General features: G+C 33.3%; 1 protein-coding gene across 2 annotated transcripts in view; it reads left to right on the top strand.

Moving 5' to 3' along the window:
* The window catches only part of LOC143246445 (partitioning defective 3 homolog), a 95,281-nt gene that overhangs the window by 33,928 nt on the left and 39,814 nt on the right, over positions 1-21,539 (top strand). For both annotated transcript variants that reach the window (XM_076493175.1, XM_076493174.1), the window contains exons 2-5: positions 10,038-10,142; positions 18,398-18,587; positions 18,963-19,123; positions 21,165-21,335. In XM_076493175.1, the coding sequence (XP_076349290.1) occupies positions 10,038-10,142; positions 18,398-18,587; positions 18,963-19,123; positions 21,165-21,335 (627 nt within the window). The remainder of the gene's footprint in view (positions 1-10,037; positions 10,143-18,397; positions 18,588-18,962; positions 19,124-21,164; positions 21,336-21,539) is intronic.

Genomic DNA, 21,539 nt, shown 5'->3' with positions numbered 1-21,539 from the left:
CTCAGTTTCTTTGTTCTGATCGTATAATTATTTATACGGAACTTTAATTACAATAAAACACATTTATATTAATTATTTTTTATTTTGCATCGACGACGTGCATTGTTTTACAGTATATTAATGGGTATTTGAAACTGTGTGAAATGTTAAAACATTAAAACATTTCACACGGCTTGGCACCTGTAATTGATCTCTCGTACTAACAAATTAACAGATGTGACCTCAAACCATTTTCATAGCTGTGTAACAATCTGTACGGCTGGTGACATGACAACAATGTAGAATATTTCCCAGAAATTCATTTATTTGAGAGCAATGAGTTTTATTTCCATTAAGTTTATTATTGGCTCCTCACTTGAACACATTAATATAGTATGTTTTTGTTTTTTGTATCAAGGACCCCTAACATGTGTTGCATTTCAAACATGAATTCAAGCCCATAAAGGTCTCACTTCCTTTCTGTTATCTAGAAACAACATATGTATCGAATTCGGATACACTCACCTTCTAGTTTCACTATATCCTCATATGTTGACGTCACAAACTTACCAGTTGTCAGACGGCGTAAGGAATGAAGGTTGTCCACTCAGTGCCTGAAAATTCAAAGGATGTCCAACTCCGTACTTGCCATGGTGAAGTAAATCTCTCTCTCTAACAAATAATAAATACGTAGATGAATTTTATGAGACACCATGGACAGCTTTAGAGCAGAATGGGAAGAAAGGTACAGGAACATTAGGATATTTTAAGAAATTTATTTCCAGGCAGCCTCAATTCCTTCTAGTGTGACCACGTGTGGCTCAGCTGTAAGTCTGCAGGCATAACACGCAAAAACCTAGTTTCTATACCTGTGGTGAGTAAAGTGGAGATAGCTCATTGTGTAGCTTTATGCTGAATGACAACCAAACCAAAATTCTTCTGGTGTGTTTTACACGTATAAAAGAGAAAGAAAACTTGTGACGCCGCGAAATTTGATACATGTATTGTTTCAAAACAACCGAAAAAAAGTTGGTCCTTCATACATCTGAATTCATATTTTTAGCATCTGCCGAGAGTCCGTACTGTATTAGTAAAATGTGCTCAAGGAAGAAAGGAAAATAATAAATTCATACGACACTCCCGCCTCACTTCAGCCAAATACGGAAGACTTAGGCAAACCGCAGTTTTTACAAGTGATTCAGACTGGGTTCGTTGATGGTTTGGTAGCTATACTATATGGACCTGCAAACAATGGACTAAGTGCAGGACCGAGAAGTGATTGTGTAAATCGAAACAAACTCTTGTCATCTGTGTAATACAACACTGAAAGGCGAATATTCTTCTGTAGAATTATAAATGTAGTAATTTATACTCCCCTGCTAAAAGCTTTTCAGGATAATTTTAGATATTGTAGATTTATTAGATTATATAGATTTCAGAAGAGATCAAACCGTAAAATCATAAATATCACTGAGAGAAGTACAAATACTTATATTGATGTGGCATTCGGTAATGCGGTAAGAAATAAAATAGAGGATAATTTTGTTTTTTAGTCTTGACTAATAAACATTTAATTTTTGATGTATTTTACTTGGTATTAGAAACAATAGAGACAGAGTTTCGTATTGTAATTTACAGTTTTATATATAACAGTTTATCAAATAATGTACAGTATGAAAAACATTTTATACTGGTGACTTACTTCGTGATAGACGAAATACTGTTACTCGACGAATATGTGGCCCGGCATGGCCAGGTGGGTTAAGGCGTTCGACTCTTAATCCGAGGGTCGCGGGTTCGAATCCCGGTCGCATCAAACATTCTCGCTCTTTCAGCCGTGGGGGCGTTATAATGGTCCGGTCAATTCCATTATTCGTTTGGTAAAAGAGTAGCCCAAGAGTTGGCGGTGGGTGGTGATGACTAGTTGCCTTCCCTCTAGTCTTACACCGCTAAATTAGGGACGGCTAGCGCAGATAGCCCTCGTGTAGCTTTGCGCGAAATACAAAAACAAGCAAACGATGAATATTTAGTTACAGATTGATACGTGACGTTTGAAAGCTAAGAGGTACTATAATGATATATATGTCTAAGTATGTATGTATGTAGAGACAGTCAAATAACTACGCAACTACATGTGCAAAATCATACGACAGTTGAAACAAAACAAAGAGCCTACTGGGCATAGAATATATCGTAACATTCACGTTTTATTAACATTCAAGCGTTAAAGTCAAAACTTTTTTCTTGTTCACAACTAGATACTGCAAGACCGCTCTGTAAAAATGGGTCATGTAATACAGAGTATTAATGTTAACCGGTGTGATGTGAACAGGTACGATTTCTAGAGTGGGGACTGGAATATTTCAGGGTAGCATTAGTAAAACTTGGTGGGTTCTTAAGAGTGGAACTGTTTCACATTTATGTACAAGGTTCTTTTAGTTTAAAGGCAATTTATAGTTTTCAGTGAATGAGGGGTTTCTTATTCTACACTAAAAATATATATCTCATGATAAGCGTAATATTGTAGAACGTGAAATTTGTATGAAATGAAACCACAGAGCACTTGGTGCCTGCAGACGAATCAGGCAAAGTTATTTGATTCGCATGTATTTCATGATAATATCTCTGTCAGTGAGAGTTGTATTTACTATGAACAGGGGACGTGATCCCCCTTTTATTAAGTGAGAAAATTGCGCTTGACAACAGTTTTGTTGTATCTTTAACATTTTGTATGGCCCATCAGGAATTTTAGTTTCCGTATAAATAATATGTATTGCACGTGTAGTAACGCAAACCACGTCATGTCCGTGTGGATAATGAGTTATTTTCGATTTGTTCTGAAAAGCCGTTAAAATTCTACCCTTTTTCTTCTAAGTAGGCATGTAACTCAGCACAGCTGAATATTATACGTTTACTTACGCTATCCTAGAGTATCGAAGCCCATGTTGGCCATGCTTGTATCATAAATATATAAACTATTGTCGTTAATTAATTAAAAGTAGCTCCAACTGTGACATTCATATAATGATTAATATTTCTACAGTAAGTTTATACAACCAAGTAAACTTTCCACTGCATCTCAGAATGGCTGGTATGGGTATTAACACTTTTATTGACAAGGAGAGAACAACGTTTCGACCTTCCTAGGTCATCTTCAGGTTAAGAAGGAGAGAGTTTGCAAGTGGCCGTTGTCGGACACATCTTAGGAACGGGAGTATAAACTGGTACGGGATTGTAGGGACGTGACAGTTGGATGTTAGGTTATTAATTAGTATAGGTATAAAGGTGTTCCTTTATATTGGTTTAATTTTGGCATTAGTTGCTGTATAAGTAGGGCTTCTTTGATTTTACGTTCGTTTATATTTGTTTCCCTATTTAATATCTGAGTGATTTCTATGGTTATGTTGTGTTTATTTCACTTGCAGTGTTCAAAAACGTGTGAAGGTTTCTTTTTTTTGTTCTTTAAATATAGTTTCCATTTTTCTTTTTGTTTCTCCAATATAGAAGTCGTGGTAGTTGTTGCATTGTATTTTATAAATTATGCTGGTTTTGTGTTTGTCAGTGTATTTTTAACATAATATGGATTTTAGTTTTGTACCTGGTTTTTGAATAAATTAGGTGTTTACTGGAATGCTGTGTTTTGTTATAAGTTTGTTTTTTTACCAAATGTTGATTATTTTTTCGCTGATGTCGGGAACCTATGGTATGCAGCAGTACACGGTTTTGTAGTTTGTTGTATTATGGGATTTATTGTTATTTGTTTGTTGTTGGTCTAGGAGTATGCGTATAATTTTTTCCATGTTTTTTTTTAGGAAATTTGTTGATGTTGATGAAGTGTTGTTTTATTTTGTTGATTTCATCGTTAATGTCATTGGGTGAACATAGTTTTGTGGTTGTGTTTATTTGGTTTCTTAATATGTTGAATTTTTGTTTTGTTTCTTTTGCTGAGTCCCAAGGAATGTGTAATCCAGTATGGATGATTTTTCTGTGGATTTATTTTGAATTATGTATCAGTTCTAGTGATCTTGAGGTTAAGAAATGCTGTTTGGTTATTTTTTTCCTGTTTACAGATGAACTTAATGTTGGGGTGTATCGAGTCAACGTGATTGGAAAAAAAAACTAAGTGTGTGTTCTGTAGATGTGAATCCAGCAATTGTATCATCAACATACCTGTACCAGTATAGTGGTAGGTGTAAGGTTGAATTGATCGCTTGTGATTCAATCTGTGTCTTAAAATGTTGGCTAGAACTGGTGACACGGGATTCCCCATACTTAGGCCATTCATTTGTAGGTAGTTTTGGTTATTGAACATAAAGTTAGTTTTGGTGGTAGTGAATTCTATAAGAGTTACTAATTGGTTCCAGTGAATGTGTATCAATGGGTTGGGGTCCTGGAAATAAAGTTCTAAAGTTGTCTTGCAGGCTACAGTTGTTAAGATTTCTTCGAAGAGGGAGATTGCATCAAAACTGGCCATTAAGGCTTTATGATTTAATTGATTAAGAATATATCTCAAATTAAAAGAGTCTTTGAAAAAGGAGCCAGCTGATGTTACATATTTATAAAATGCCCACCTATATATTTACCGAGGTTGTAGTTAAATGATTCATAGGTCGACATTATGGGTCGTAGTGGACACTCGGGTTTGTGAGGTTTGGAGGTGCCATATAGTTGTGGTGTGCGTGAGTCGGTCTTTGGTTGGTAAGAATAAACGTTTTCTGAAATTGTGTTCGTTTTTTCATGTATAGTAATATTTTGTTCAATTGGTTTTCATGTGTTTTTGTTGTATTTGTGTTTAGTAGTTTAAATTTGTATCTGATAAGATGTTCATTTCTTGAATGTATTCATTTGTGTTTATTGTACCTATAGCATTGCTTTTATTTGATTTTAGAATTTTGATGTTGTTATCTTGTTTAAAGTTGTTTATAATATTAATCTCTCCAGTGTTATCATCATGACTTCTACAATGTTTCATTAATTATTTCAAAGATGAACCTAATATGAAGATTTAATATCCATCGTGATATCGACATTTCTAATCATTATTTTATTTTGATTATAACTCAAGAGAAAAGTGCTTGACAATGTATGCGCTTTCATCTTATCAAACTAATTCCAACATTTTGAAATTCTCCTGCTCATTATGATATTTACCATGGTACTCCGAGAAGGGCTTGTGATTTCATTTGAACCGACTGATACTTTTTGATTATCCATAGTTGTGTTGTAGCTTTGTCTCAGTATAAAGGTGAGCCGAGGTGGATAAAAGAGGTCGTGAAGTTTACCTGTAACTGTTCTGGCCCTTGGTCATAATGCTATCTAGGACGTTTGTCAGACTTTGTTTAAATATATATATATATATTCACACAACTTGCATTTAGTTGTCTCAAACGTTCAATAGCATTTATAGAACGTGTAATGCGAATGTAATCTTGTGATAATTGCCCACCTTGCTAAGTTAAGGAATGTAATCTTATCTTTACTAAGTTATATAATGTAATATTATGGTAACACCCACCTTGCTAAGTTAATGAATGTAATCTTGTGGTGATCACCTAACTTTACTAAGTTAAATAATGTAATATTATGGTAACACCCACCTTGCTTAGTTAAGAAATGTAATTTTATGTTGGTCACCTACCTTTACTAAGTTAAATAATGTAATATTATGTTAACACCCACCTTGCTAAATTAAATAATGTAATATTGTGGTAACACCTACCTTGCTAAGTTAAATAATGTAATATTATGGTAACACCCACCTTGCTGAGTTATGGATTTAGGGAGTGATTGCACGTGAAACTGTATGATATTTAAAACCGAGTGAACAATAGACATTTATAATGTTTCAAATCTGTCATAAAAATAATTACATGACACATCTTTCAGCATAAGATAATTTCAATATTGTTTTATAAGATTGTATAGAATTTGGAGCCTTGTGTTCCAAGGGGTTACGTGATTAATCTTAACTTATTAAACCTGATTTTACAAAAATAAAGTCAACTGTTTTTACTGTAAACTCGTTCAACAGGTTAAAGTCTTAACTACACACATTCAAAGACAGGTTTATTCTTGCTGTGTAATATAAGGTTTAAATGTTAGACACACTGTGCAACAGACCCACAACTAATGCACACTTGCTGTTTAGAAAATCGTTTAAAATTTGGTTTGGTGATGATATGAGAAAAAGCAATCTGAATTTAGACTTCACTGAATGGTTCTTTAACTAGCGGTGGTGTCTTTCATTACAGTCAATACATGTATAATAAGAGAATACAGCGTGGCAGCGATGCTCTTCCCCAATGACACAGTTGATGCAATGAAGTAACTTATTGGTAAATACTTTTGAGATCTCTTTAAAAATATTTTGGTAAATGTTCTATTGTTAGTCCGTGGTGTCGTTAACAATTAATGTACTTAATAGTGTGTGAGGTATATATAAAGAAACAAGTTTAAAATATTTTTACAGTGATTGTTGTGGAGTGCAACTAAATTTTCGCTAAATATTAAATTTGTAAAATAAAAACTATCTCAGTACTTAATAGATCTCGAAATTTTAAACCTTCTGCACTATGGGTTAATATATTTGTTGCATACGAAAAGTTTTATTCTTTCTGCATCTGTGACATTCTCCTGTCATGAACTGTATTTTAATCACAACAGAAGGTTGTGGAAAGGTTGTTTAATTTTATCTAAGACTATTGACTGGTCATTCAACTCGTAATATACAGGTTGCGAGTTCAAATCCTCGTCACCGAACTCGCTCGCCCTTTTCAGCCATGGGGCTTTATAATGTTACAGTCAATCTCACTCTTTGTTGGTAAAAGAGTATCCCAACAATTTGCGGTGGGTGCCTTCCTTCTGATCTATCACTGCTCAATTAGATATGGCCAACGCCGATAGCCCTCGAGTGGATTAGTGCGAAATTCAAAGTAAACTAAACCAACCCACTCACTACTGACCGGTTTTGAATTCATGTAAATGAACATTTGTGAAAGCAATACCCTCTTAATATGTTGTATTCGACATTTGACAGTTGCCTAACTATAATAATGCCCATAAATGCGGAAGGAAGAGGTGAAGATTGTGCCTGACTCTCCTAAGTCCACCCAAAATACCAATAAATAAATATAACACTACCCATAAGAATCTGGTAAGCATTGTATTCTTCTAGTGGCACGGATAGTGTGTACCCCTTCTTTCTCTCTCTCTCTCATATTTTTCAACAGCCGTTATCCAAGACATTAGTAACGTAAGATTTTTGTAATTTTTAGTGGCCCACTAATCTGCCTTAAAATTACATTTCACTAACCTGATCCAGTTCACACCTGTTTGGTAACTCAACTACGACTGTGTCTGTAGTGTACTAGCCGGCTTGGTGAGACCTGGTATTATGCAAATAGACTCGTCAACTTTGGATTGTTTTTGTATATTCTTTTATATTTTCACTCACTTAGAAATTATTAGAAAAAAAAAAAATAATCGCGGTACATGAAGAATTTAAACGCATGGTAGAGGTCGTATTTATCTAAATAACGCCAAATCAGACTTTATAAAGCTACTAACTTCTCAAAACTTTAGTGTGTATTCAGTGGTAAGAAGCCTTTAATCTTCATTGATAAAGTTTGTTCATAATTATGTAAAGCAGAGGTTCCCAAACTGTGGTTCGCAGTTCCTTTGGGGTCCGCAGTAATATATAATTTATGAAAATACTATATACTGAAAGTGTAACAAATAAAATGCTAAGACATTATAAAACGAGCATATATGTATAAATCCCAAAATAATAATTGTCATTAACATAAACTAAATTATGTAAATTTTTGGTATCGTTGTCTGCCGATCGCAAACAATGACTTGATTTCCAGATGGTTAGAGCGCTTGACTCGTAATCTTTCGGTCCCCGGTTTCGAATCCCCGTCACACCAAACATGCTCGCTCTTTCAGCTATGGGAGCGTTGTATATGACGGTCAGTCCCACAGTTCGTTGGTAAAAAAAGTAGCCTAAGAGTTGGCGGTGGGTGGTGACGACTAGCTGCCTTCCCTGTAGTCTTACACTGTTAGATTAAGGACGGCTAGCTAGCACAGATAGCGCTCGTGTAGCTTTGCGCGAAATTTCAGAAACAAGAAAATTGTCGCACCATTAGTGAATACTTTGGAGGAGTTATCATTTATGGTACCATTTCAGAGCTGCCTATTGCGCTGAGCGTGGTAGAGTGGATACGTTGCCAGACTATGGAACTGGGGTTCCATGGTTCGTGCGTGTTTAAAAGTGCCGGCCAAATCCCGCTATTCGGTATGGCAAGAATTGGCAGTGAGTAATTTTGATTGGCTGCCTTCTTTGTAGTCTGTTACTTCAAAATTAGGGACGGCTAGCGTAAAAAGACCTCTATTAGCTATGCGTGAAATGCAACAAACATGTTTTTAGTTGTTTTTTTAACCGTAAGTCTTATTCCTTATTAATATAAATGTATGTAACGGCATTCTTGTTTAATATTAGATAATTCACAGTCTTGAATAATAACAATGTGGTGCTTTATTACAGGTAATAAATCATTAAAATATCGTAACCGTTCGTGGATAAAAAAAAATTCTTGGGTCACTATACTCATGATCTAGTATGTATGTATTTTTGTGTTTGTTTGTCCAAAACCAAGGTGGACTATTTCGCTCTGTCCACCGCGTGGAATCGAACCTCCGAATTTTAGTATTGCAACTTACAGCTGACCCACCGATGGAACCATGATCTCACTATGTATGTATGTATGTATGTATGTATGTATGTATATTAGTTTCAGTCCAAAACTGCAGTGGACTATCTACGCTCTGTCCATTGCGTGGAATCGACCCTGAATTTTAGTGTTCTAAGGAAACCAAGGGAATCGTGATCTCTGTCGGATATGCCTGGTACTTTCAAACAAGTTTTAACTTACATTACAATCTAGTTTTATCGACCGAACTTGTAATATATACATTTTCAAACAACAGTCATCATTTATTTTTATTAAAACAGAATGTGAATGAAATGAAAATATGTTGTCTTATAAGACACATTTTCATCATATAAAGAAAACATGGGAAGAGTCTAAGACTCAGGTAGTTTGTAATGGTTTTAAAAAACAAAACGTGTTCTTTTATACGAAATTGCTTTTAGTCACGTGCAGGAAGAGAGTGGTGGTAACTAGTAGCTTGACCTTGAGATAAGTGACGTAAGTCAAGCTACAAGTAATATATTTTGGAACAAAGAGTCTTGATACTTGATATCGACCCACCTAACAATCAGATTTCACGGTTTTCGTTGGAATTGTATATTTACAGTATACGGATGTTTATAAACATAATTATATGCTGCTTCCTGTTTGTCATCTGTCAGCCATACACTTTCCTCATTAATACTGGTGATAGTACTTCAAGGACGTCACGTGATTTTACACAGTAATAGGTGAATGCATTCTTGACATATTTGTTATTGGTAAAGATTTAAAAGCGTTTTGTAACAAAAAAATCACATTTCTGTATGTTTATTGCTATTGTACCTGTATTAGAAACTATTTAACTTGTAACAACACATCGTCAAAGTAGACGTTGAAGTGAGCCAAATCAGATGTGTGTGTTTATATATAGTCACGCAAACACTTTAAGATATCAACTTGATATTTTCTCAACATCTTTGCCAAACGAACGAACAGTTTGTGGTTGAACACTGTTATAGTGAACCTCAAATAAAAAAATCTCTTCGTATTGGGCCTGATGTTCAGAACACGTAATTGCGGGCTCGAATTCCGTCATCAAACATCCCCCCCCTTCAGCCGATGGAATGTTATCATGTGTGATGCTGCAATATACCAAACTTGCTGCTAAACGGTCTACCACAATGTTTCTGATTGCTTACACATATCTATCTACTTGTTTGTATGTGTGTGTATATATATATATATATATATATAAGTCGTTTTTTTTTTCTCAGTAATTCACCTACGTGTCGTTTATGTATTTTGAAATTTTTACGGAAAATTGTAATAAATTATTTTATTTACATTTATTCATACTTTCATCAGGCAACCGATTCATGGGTGACTATCCTGAAGCTGAAAAGCTCTAATGACGGAGGTATTCTCGACCCCGATGATCAACTAAATGACGTAGCAGACGACCGTGAACAGGTACTGTTTCCTTGATGATAGGCTAATGTATTTAACTTGTGCGTTTTGGAACAGGCAACGTTCCAGTTGTTCTTCCTCGGGGGTGGAGGTGGAGCGTTTGTTGATTTTTCTCATCAAATAAAATCATAAGATTTCTTAAAATGTATAACACTGTTTTGTTAACCACCAAACACAATGAACTTGGGTGGGCCAAAATGAAATTTGGGGGTACACAGCCCACCTCAGCAAACCCCTAGCGCTAGTCCCTTTTGGGAACAGTACTTGATGTTTCAATAGTTATTGAACTATCATTGTTAAACATAAGAGTAACCTACCATTATATGCATAAGTGATTTCTCTTCGTGACTTCAAAGTATTCGTGTATTTATTACAAATAAATGGGAAAAGTGCTATGCTAAAGTGATTACGTATCTTGTTCACGGCATGTTTTTGTATGTGGTATATCAGCTCAGACAACTAGTCGTAGCTGGTGAAATTACGAGCGTATGAATGTCTATTACGTATTAATAGAAAAGGTAATACTTTAATAACAGCCAGGAAATTGTGGAATTTCAACGTACGATAAGCTACTTCCCTGTAATGTCATAGGCATTAGGCGTCGGTAACATTTCTGTAATTATTCGTTGTTGTGTTAAACCAGCTTGTGTATCGAATACGTCATATTTGCAAGTAATTACAGTTTCGTAGATGTGCTTATAAAATTTGGTGTAGCATACAGGAGTACCTTTAGTTATTAATTATCAGGAGCATCACCAACCAAATTAAACATGATTTATAGACGTTAGATTCCAGTATCACATGCTTAACGCATTTGTATAGGAAAAGAAACAGAAGAACCCAGATAACAAAAGGCTTTCTAGCATGACTGATACAAAAAAACAACAAAAACGTTGTGTGTTTATATACACACTCTTTCTACGGTTTTGAAGCTAGCATAAACAAACTTGAAAGGCTGACATAAAGTGGAGAAGAGGGTATCCTTATCCGTATGAAGTAGCTCCCCTTTATTAAGGCATAATTATGTGAGGGAATACATTTTCAGGGTCGCCGAACGCGAATCTCGTATCAACTTTTTGTGTTCCTACCCCACGGAACCCTCTTCTCACACCCCCACGCGTAATACACATTTTCAGGTATCGTAGGTGGATATTCTAACAGTTTATTTTCGGGGACCGACCCTCTCCGACGTCCTTGAAATAACTTTAAAAGTACTCAGGATTAATGAAGGAACATTATCGACATTAGGGTCATTGAACATCTCCGGGTAGAACTGGTACTTTATACTGGTTGTGTAATAGCTAAGAGTAGTGCTTATTACTACCCAATTTACCTGTAAATTTACTTTTATTTATTTTGATTATTGTTTTCTAAAATGCTGTTGATGTGAGATAATGATTGTCATTGAATTAAAGATCAAACTAAATTTGTTTAATTGCTGTTGATTTATGAGAAATTTCATTGTTCTAGTGTTTTATAAATTAATTGAACATTAAGTCACTAATGAATTAATAAACAGAATCTTTTAAAATTCATTTCTACTTTTCGGACGACTTCGTTTAAGCAACTAATGGACGCACTGTTGTGAAACTCGATGCGTAGACCTATTTGGGCACGCGGAAGACAACATATATGAGTGTGTGGTATGTTATGATGCCGTAATGTGCACAAGTTCACAACACTACGTGGTATCCATGGGTATTAAACCTATCATTCATAATCTTATTCAGTTTTGAACAAGTTACAGTTATTGTCTTCCGTGTGAGCAACTCGATGAATCCTCTGAATTTCATATTATCAGGTACAAGTAATACAGGGTGCTGGGTATAACCTAAAATAATTTTTTGAATCACTTTTCGTAACAACAAAATTGATTTATAAACAGTTTTTGGGACTTTCACGTATCCTATTCTGTCTAAGGGAGAAAGACGTACACTGTTTATTTATAACTGAAATTTCAAGTGCTTTAACGACATACGTCGTCAGTGGGGGGGTTTGGCAAACTTGTAGATATACGACCTTCTACAGATTTTCTTTTGACATAATTTTCTGTTTTATATATAAATTTGGTACCCATTTGTATTTATAATGAAGTTTCCTCGTGTATAGAAAATTAACGTTAATTGTTTGACTGTATATAAGAACTTTTTTTATCGTTATGGAACAATATTCAACCAATTAAATGCCAATGTATACATCCGCTAGTTTTCATATTATTTATATCAGGAGTTCACTCTTTGTAGTTATTGTACCTGACGACGTTAGTTTAAATTGGTGAAACGTTGTAACTATAAATATTATACTCTGTATACCCAACTCTAAGGACAGTTTAAATTGCGACTGTTGATTTCTTGAAAGCAGTTGTCTAATGAGTTAACAAAAGTAACTTTTGAAACATTTAGTTATTCGTAGCATGTTCTCTATCTAGTAAAGTGTTTCTTTAATCACTTGTTCGTGGAATTTCACGAGAACAAACAAAAACTGACAGAATTTTCACATGGTGTTTCGTTGTACTTGTATTTTAATTGCTCTTCTAGTGTGAAGAGGCAGCGATTCGGTATTTGGCATCAAAATGGCTGAGAAAAGTTGTTTTCGTATACTCGGGCTTAGCATCATTAGAGTCTTCAGTAATGTATGTGTGTTTTCTTGTAGTAAAACTATATCGGGCTCTCTGCTGAGTCCACCGAGGAGAATCGAACCCCTGATTTTAGCGTTGTAAATCCGTAGAATTAACCGCTGTACCGGCGGGGAACTTCTGTATGTCAGGAAGCGCAGACAATCGTTTATTTACCTATTTAGTCAAGGACAGAAACTGTATTCCCTGAACTTCTCAGACATTTTCGTTTCAGTTTGAACAGGATATGTGAAATCAGTCATTTGTTTGTGTAAAGAGTAATTATATAATTATAGCAGTATAGCCTACTGTTAAATACCACAGACGTAATTAACATTAAAAAATCTCTAAATGTTAAAATAATTATTGTATAAAAAATAAAAACAGCAACAGAGATACCAGTACTAGATAGTAGTTTGGTTTAATTGTGAAGTATGTGCATATGGCCTGCAATTATAAGTAATTTTATTTTGACCTTTTTGTTACATTTGATAAAATTTTTTTGCTTATATATAAAAATGTTAATACCATATGATAATGACAGTCTCTATGAGTGTGTGAAGGGGGGCACAGCACAATCCTCAGCATAACTGTTAACTTCGTCAGACATATTTCTTTAACCCCTACTTAGCACAGGAAACTTATATCTACTTTTTAATCTTAAGATTCATATGGGCATATTTTGATAAATGTTTTTATACTGAGTTCAATGATACATATATAATAAATTGTGTGATGAACTAAGCATAAAACAAGACACACAGTGAAAATTCTGAGGAAGTATAGCTTCCAGGCTGATAACTTAGTAGCCAAAACTTTCTCTTGTAATCTTTCTTCTGTGAATGTTTGTACTATTATTCAAATCAGCTTTATATGTAGTTGTTCAGGTGTTACCTTGTTATTAATAATAGAGTATTTCTAAAAAGTGTTTTACTTGTGTTATTCAATCTGAACAGAAGAGTGTTTATGTGGTAGCTTATCAAATAGCGATTTTGTTGTCAAGTTTTGTTGTCTTGATATGTAAACAAACATTAAATTAGTAAGCTTTAAGTCTCACTGTCTTAGTATGTGACAAAAATTAAATTACTAGGCTTTATGAAGTCTCACTGTCTTGGTATGTGAACAAACATTAAATTAGTAAGCTTTGCCAAGTTTCACTACTGTCTTGGTATGTGAACAAACATTAACCTACTAATATTCATCAAAAAAAAATTCTGCTATCTGCTTATCACAACCTAACATGTTTTCAATATACTTTCAATCATCATGTATATAAATAGAGATAAATTAATTCATAGTTGATATTTTAATAAAATGAATAGGTAGATTCCAAGAGGTTTTGATGCAATGTGTTCAACCACAAAAAACTCAGAGAATTAATCACTTTATCTAGATGAATTAATAAGCTACTGCAGTGTAGTTCATTCAGGGGTGGAAATATGGCTAGAAGAATATAAAGTATCATTAAAGTGAACTTCCATCTAGCAAGATTGTTAAATGTTGAAGAATCTGAGGAAACAAAGGGAACTATGACGTTTTCACTACAAATAGAACTCGCACAACAAAAATATTTATAACTGTAGCAGGCTCCAAAGCCACACCCCAAGCTAATTTGGGGCAACGCCTTCATTTGCAAAAGAATACTTTTTACGAAAGAGATTTTTTTTTGACTCAAAAAGCCATTACGATGAAGCTGGGCATATCTCCTGGTACAATTAGAAAAAAAATAACAGTGAAGTATTTGAGGTTGATGAAAGCTAATAAATGAAAAGATAATAAAATTCACACTTTGAAATACATAGCTGTTTCTGTTAGATATGTTGCTGTAATCATAGCAGTCATATTGAGCAGTCTCCCACATAGCTCTAGCAAGTTTTCTTACAGTGGCATGCTTAAACATGACCTCGAAAGCTAAAGATCATATATGATAAAAAAGTCTGAAAATAATATGACAAGAGGTATGATTTGAGACTAACCTCACTGTTCTTTCCATTGTAAAAGCTTGTTATATTGAACTGTACAGTCAGGCAGTAGTGTATAATCTTTACCATCAGATAGAACACACAATCATGAAGAAAATAGTTACAAGGACATTAAAGGAGATTCCATCTGCAGTATCCTGGAATTATATAATGTTAAGTGGGATAACACAAGAACATGAGATTTCATTTATAATATTCAAAGTTTAAAAATTATCTAATGTTATCAAGATTACGTGCAAGAGTAAGTTGAACAAACCATTATTTGTGAAATTTGAGTGTGAGTGCTACATGCAAAATTGTGGATTTTTTCTGATGCTTCTGTTAAGCCTTCTAAATTAAATAATCTACAATAAATTGTTAGTACAATATACATGTGTGTGTGTTGTTTTTTAACAGGATGGTTCTGAATTTGTTTTTAAAGTACAAACTTTTATAGCTCCATACCTTGACCAATTCCAGATCTGATTACAGCTTCTGTTATTAAGGATTCCCTCTTGTTTTTCTTTCTTGTCAAACATGTGAAATGCTGTAGTTACCCCATGTTTTTATTTTGTAAATTAGGGTAAAAAAAATCAAAGTACTATTTGGTCACCTATTTCCAGAAATTTTTCTCTTCTGTGATTCAGGTACACTGATATCCAATGGATAAGTATAAAGTATTTGCAAAAATTTAGATTCCATAAATGTTATTAGGAGAATAAATCCAATAAGAGTAGTAAAGGAAAAATAAATATAAGTGAACAAATAAAATCTTTATTGAAAATGAGATTTGTGATTATTGACCAAATTGGTTCTTTTTGTTGTAACTTCAAATAGCTACGGGACTGAAGATTCTTTCCAAATATCTGTATAGGACAAGTATGAATCAGGGATGAGACTTCTATGTACACCCTATCTTTACAGTTGGCCAAAAGCCTTAGTACAGTGTCCATCAACTTGTTTGGTTGCATACTTTAAATAAATGTCCAATGCTTTCCAAGACAGTTTGTACAGGTTTTTGTGTTATCTGTTGGAATCAATCACCTTTATAAAAAGTTTGTACATAAATGTGTTCATGATAGTTTAAGATTTAAATTGCAGTGTGTAATATTTATCAATGTAAAAAGATTATTACTATATATACAAGAATTTTGTAATTACATAGAAAACACTAAATACAAATTTAGAAAAATTTATCTAAATAGTCTGACGAAAGGTGCAATCTATACTTGTTAGTTATAGAAAGATGAAGTTAGTAGCTGTTTCAACCACTTTAATAGCGATATTTTTTCATAGATCAGAATGTGTGGCATCAGTTTGTGTCTGTCTTCATTTAGAAGTACAGTAGAAAGTTGAATAGTAGTAGACACTTATGTTTTGTTAGATATATGTACACATTTATAGGTGTTTAATTATCAGCCTGTTAGGGACATTATAATACCCTAAATGTGAGGGCTTTGTGATTTAATAGTTGTCCTACTTAAAACAGCTCTAGCTTTAGTATTTAACTTTGTAGATCACAATAGTTAGGCTTAACTTAACCCTTTTCTAAACTTTTAGCAGGTCATTCACAATTTGCACAAACACATTCTGACTCCATTTTTAATAGACTGTAAAATAGAAAGAACAACACCTTACAGGAAATGTTTCAAATTCTTGTTTCTAGTTTTTTATTATTATTTTTATTTAGTTCATGAAGTAATAGCAAACCTGTAGATATAGTTTCTTTGTCTGATTATGTTCTGTGATCCTCCAGATATTAAAGTTTAGCTATTTCTTTTCCATACTATAATGCTGAAAGGCTTGCCTATTTGTGTGAAAAGTTAATGTGTTATAGCATTTTTAAGTCAAGAAAGGGAAAATTCAACACAATACCTTTTCAGTTAATTTTATTTTCCTATTGTGTATTACTTTAGTTTGCAACAACATCACTACTAGACTGTTACATTTTTAATATTTAGGTAAGCTTCCAATTAACAGTTGTCATTTATGATGAAGGAATAATTAATAAATTACTCAGATTTTCAGATGATATTAAGATATTGAGTGTTAGCTGTTAAGAAGATGCTGCTGCTTTACAAATAAGTGGCAGATGGGTTTGAATTATAATAATATTTCCAAATAATTTATGTGAGTTATCATAATTTGAATTATAAGTACAATTTGGATAGGAATAACTTTAACAGTGTCAAGAAAGAAAGGGATTTTGGTGTAGTAGTCTCTAAAGCCATCCAATCAGTGTGTTGTTGCTTGTGGTAGGACAAATAGGATTTTAAGTTGTATCTACAGAAATATTGAACACAAGTCTGAAGAGATAAGAATTTGCCTCTGGTTAGGCCACATTTGTAATATTGTGTTCAGTCTTTGGCTTCTTACCTCAGGAAAGACACTGAATTGTTGGAAAGGGTTCAGAAAAGGGTTATTAGAATGGCACCTTGGATGAAGAGGTTGTCATATGAGGAGATGCTGAAAACTCTCAAATTGTTTTTTCTTGAAAAAGAAGAGCTAAGGAAGATCTGTGTATTCTCAAGAACAGCTGATGTAGGTATTGAAACTTTGATTAGAATAATGTATGGAACATTATTTCAACCTTTTTAGGTCATCTTCATGTTAACCTGGGTTTTTATGTTTTTCTAAAGTTTTAAATTGGTTTTTTTAACTATGCAAATAATTTATAAAACATTTATCTTAATTTACTACAAAAGCATACTTGGTAGTAAATTATAAATTATATTAGAGCTGGGCTACTAATGGTATTTGCCAATTAACTTACCAGTGGGCCTATTGCTTTATTAGGAAAGATATTCTTCAAATCAAGGTATGGCAATTAGTACATCAGAGGTTGAATGTCTAGTAACAGCAAGGATGAAAGTCATATCACCAAGAGAAAGTATTCATACCAGGAGTTGTCAGCAATATTTCTACATCTAGTGACTGAGACATTGTGGAACTAACCTCATTGGCATATTCTGAAAGATTAATGGTTTGAAGAGCTGTCTTGGGTGTGAAGAATAAATATGTCATGAACCACTTTACTCAGAAAAGATTTAAGTGAACAATTGAAAAGTTGGTATGATGTTAATGTTGATCAAACTAAGTTTCATTGAGATGGCTGAGCAATTATAATTGCAAGAAAGAACAATCTCTAATGTTAAGTAGCTATTTGTAAGAACCATACCTTGTGTTAAAAAGAATCAATGAAGTGGATTATAGAATCTAGAAGAATAGGAACTATTACTGTCATTGGAAGTGTGTCAGTGTTAGAACTGCCAAGTGAGTAACTTGAAGAATTTGACTACAGAAGAACTGCAATTACCTTTTGAGAACAGTTTTTGCCAACAAATATATCCTAATATATAAACTCTGTAAAAGAAATAATCTTGTTATTATCTGGATTGGACTTTACATTATTTCCACCAAATAAATTAAAAGACCTGTTTATATAAAATAATGTGACAATATGCTGTTCATAGGTAGTTGCTTGAGTTGCCCAAGTTTAAATTCTATGTATGTTCTCAAATACTCTTATACTAAACCTTGTTTCCTATATTTTATTTTTATATGAGAAATTACATGTGAAGAGAAGTCTTGTGATGTAGACATTATTATAAATGAAGATATTTTGAACAAAGTAAACAATATATTTTGGCTTATCCTTCTAAATGTTATTTCTTCTTATACAGGTTATTGCCATTTACGAAGAGCATCCATTGTCTCGTCCACCTCATAACAATGGAGATGGTACAAGTGCTAGTTCTGCTGGAACTGGCAGTCCAGACATATTCAATGGTGACAAAGCAGACAGTGTCCAGGAAGACCCTGAGTCTGGCAATGATATAGATGTAGAAATAACTGCAGCTCATATTTCTACAGGTAGAGACAGTTTAAAGTTAGGCCTTTCAAACAAGTTGTATGCTAAGTTATGCTTTCAGTGAAGAACAGTCAGCTGTGAACTCCAGAACAAATAGTAAAGATAGCCTGTTATTGTTAATATTGCATTTTCTTTTTAATTTTTAAACTTTGCAGGAGTATGATCCCAAAGAAGGTTATTTTATATGACAATTAAAAATAAAATTGTATACACTTTCAATTTTTGTACATTTGTTAATATTTATATAACTAATGTAATGTTTACTTACTTGTAATTGTGAGGTAAACATAATATTTAATCATAAAACATTTTACAGATATTAGTTGTACACTTGGAAAGGTTATCCAAAGTAGTATCCAGTTTTTCTATGATTACAGGCACCTCTGTTTTGCAAGTGAGAAGGGGAAGTGAACCTGCCCTTAATTGCCTTGAACCATCTGAAGCAGAAACTGTCATAGAACCATCTTTAACTACTCCAGGAACACTAGTTAAACAAGTACTAGAAGACAGTTGCTCAAAATACCCAGATTATTTTGAGGTATTTCTTTTTCCTAGTGTGTTAAAACTGAAAAAGTTTGGAAAGGCATAAGAAGTACACACACACAATATGTATAGAAAGGGTAGAAATGTTATTTAAGAATAATTTGCTCACAAAATCAGTCTAGAAACATATAAACACAACATATTGTAATATAAAATATCTATATGATAGTGAAGAGTTGTTAATATTTAAAAACAATAATCTGTCTTTTAAAACTGTTTATACTGCAGTATATAGTAATCCAAAAATAATCTTGTTGATAACTTAAAACACAGAGAAAACTGTATAGTCCTAAAGAGATTTCACAGTTGTTACAGCCCACCTTTTAAAATGTTAATGCAAGGCCTTTATAACCCATCTGAGCACTGATTCATATTAAAAAGGCCAACAGTCATGGACAAGGCAAAATTTCTTTAGCATTCAATTTCAAAATGGCTAATTTTGCATGCTAGAAAAATCATGAAAAACACAGACTAATATAAAACTGTCTATATATCACTACTCGACACTTACAGGAAGGTATCTTTGTACCAAGTCTCATGTAAGTTGGATGACATATACATGATCAGTTTGCAAAAAAACAAATTGTGTTTTCCTTCCTAAAAAAATGAACAAAAGTCAAAATTTTCAAAATTGTTTATATCTCTCTTTGGGACCTGTAAAGAAAGTATATTTATACCAAATCTTGTGTATGTTACTTGAAATACAGAGGAGTAACAGTCAGAAACCCTAAAATTCTTCTTCTTATGGCATCTTGAGCCCTTTATAAATATTAAAATTTATAAAGTCCACCATGTTGTTTGTAAATGTGTGGAACCTGTTGAAAAGTATTTTTGAATTATATCCTATTTACATTTGTCAAAGTATAGCCAAGTAATTGATCAAATGCCCCAAGTTATGCTTTTTTAGGAGCTTTGACATCTTTCTCCTAAAAGACTCAAAACAGAACAATTTAGCTTTTTTTATGTCACTGGGTTGGACACATGGAAATTTATGTATGTGCCAATTTTCATCTAAATTGCTGCAAATATAACTTCACAAGGGGGTCTAGATATACATTTTTGGGGTGTTTGATCTCTTATTCCATAAAATCCTTTAAAAGGCTTAAATTGAAAAAAATTAGAAAAGAAGTCTGAGCACATTATGCAAGGATGTAAATCAAGGCAATTGATTAAGTAATGAAAGCACTGGTCAATTGAATAGTGTCTGGAAAAAAAAGAAACAGTAGAAAACAGTTTATGTTTTTGTGGTGACATGATAAATAATAAATACTAAACAAAGATCACAAAATTGCTAGTAACATGATCTTTTTTTTTTAATGGGAGTGTGAGAAATACATACTGGCATTTCAGCAGTAAATCAACAAGTGTCATTAACTGTGTATGTTTCTCCGTTGCTTACCTATTTTAAGAACTACAAATGAATGTACTTACTTTTAAAATTATCCAAATTTAGATGTAAAATTGTCTGTATATCATTCATTTTTCATGTCATGAATGTGTTCTGCAATTTAATATAGACTTTGGTAAACTACATATAATCAGTAAATAACACCATGTTACATTTCATAGAAACTGAGACAGAAAGAAAAGGAAATGCTGTATAGTAATTAAATCACAGGCTATTGTTCTGATCAAAATTTGATTGTAAAATTCTTTTGTAAAATATTATGTAAATAAATAAAACAGTGGATTTCTAGGTGTTGTAACTAAGAACGTGTGTATTAAAGGTAAGTGTTTCATACATGAAAATGACCATTTTTTTTACCAGTATAGTCCTCCTCTGGGTCAATGAAAAATTTACAAATCTGTAACACTAAAACCAGGTGTTCGACTTCTTATGATGGAAAGCACTCAGCCTGTTGTATACCTTTGCCACAATATAAACAAATAAATATTTCAATGTGCGACAAAGTGAATGATTCTTTTAGTAAAGATAAGTATTTTTAGTTATTTAATATTTTAATGTGTTGCCCAGGTTGAACATTAATTTTCTGTACAAATTCATTGATTTTTCATTAATATATTCTTCATGAAAGGAAAGTCTGGGTGAACCTGAATCAATGCCTTTTGAAAACAATATGGCAACAGAGGAAGAGAGATCTGATTTTTTATGCTTTGAGATTCATAGTTCTGCTCGAATGTCAATGTTAGGTAATAGTATTGAGGCCTCTCGATGGGAAGAAGCAGCTCAAAAACAGCTTGAACAGGTGAGTTTCAGAACAGTTGTAGTGATTAAAAACCTTTATTGTTAATTTATATACATACACTTGAATGTTATGGAAGAATTTACAAGTTTAATGGTGAATAAAAACCTCATATCTGTGATGCGTGTTGTATATTAAATGGTGTTTTTCTGCATACATCCTCTTTTTGTGGTTAATGCGTCAGTAGTTGTGAATGTCCAAACACTG

The sequence above is a fragment of the Tachypleus tridentatus genome, chromosome 3, assembly GCF_004210375.1.
Source record: "Tachypleus tridentatus isolate NWPU-2018 chromosome 3, ASM421037v1, whole genome shotgun sequence".
Lineage (NCBI taxonomy): Eukaryota > Metazoa > Arthropoda > Merostomata > Xiphosura > Limulidae > Tachypleus > Tachypleus tridentatus.
The sequence above is the reverse complement of the archived record's forward strand: the minus strand, read 5'-3'. Positions and strand labels throughout refer to the sequence as shown.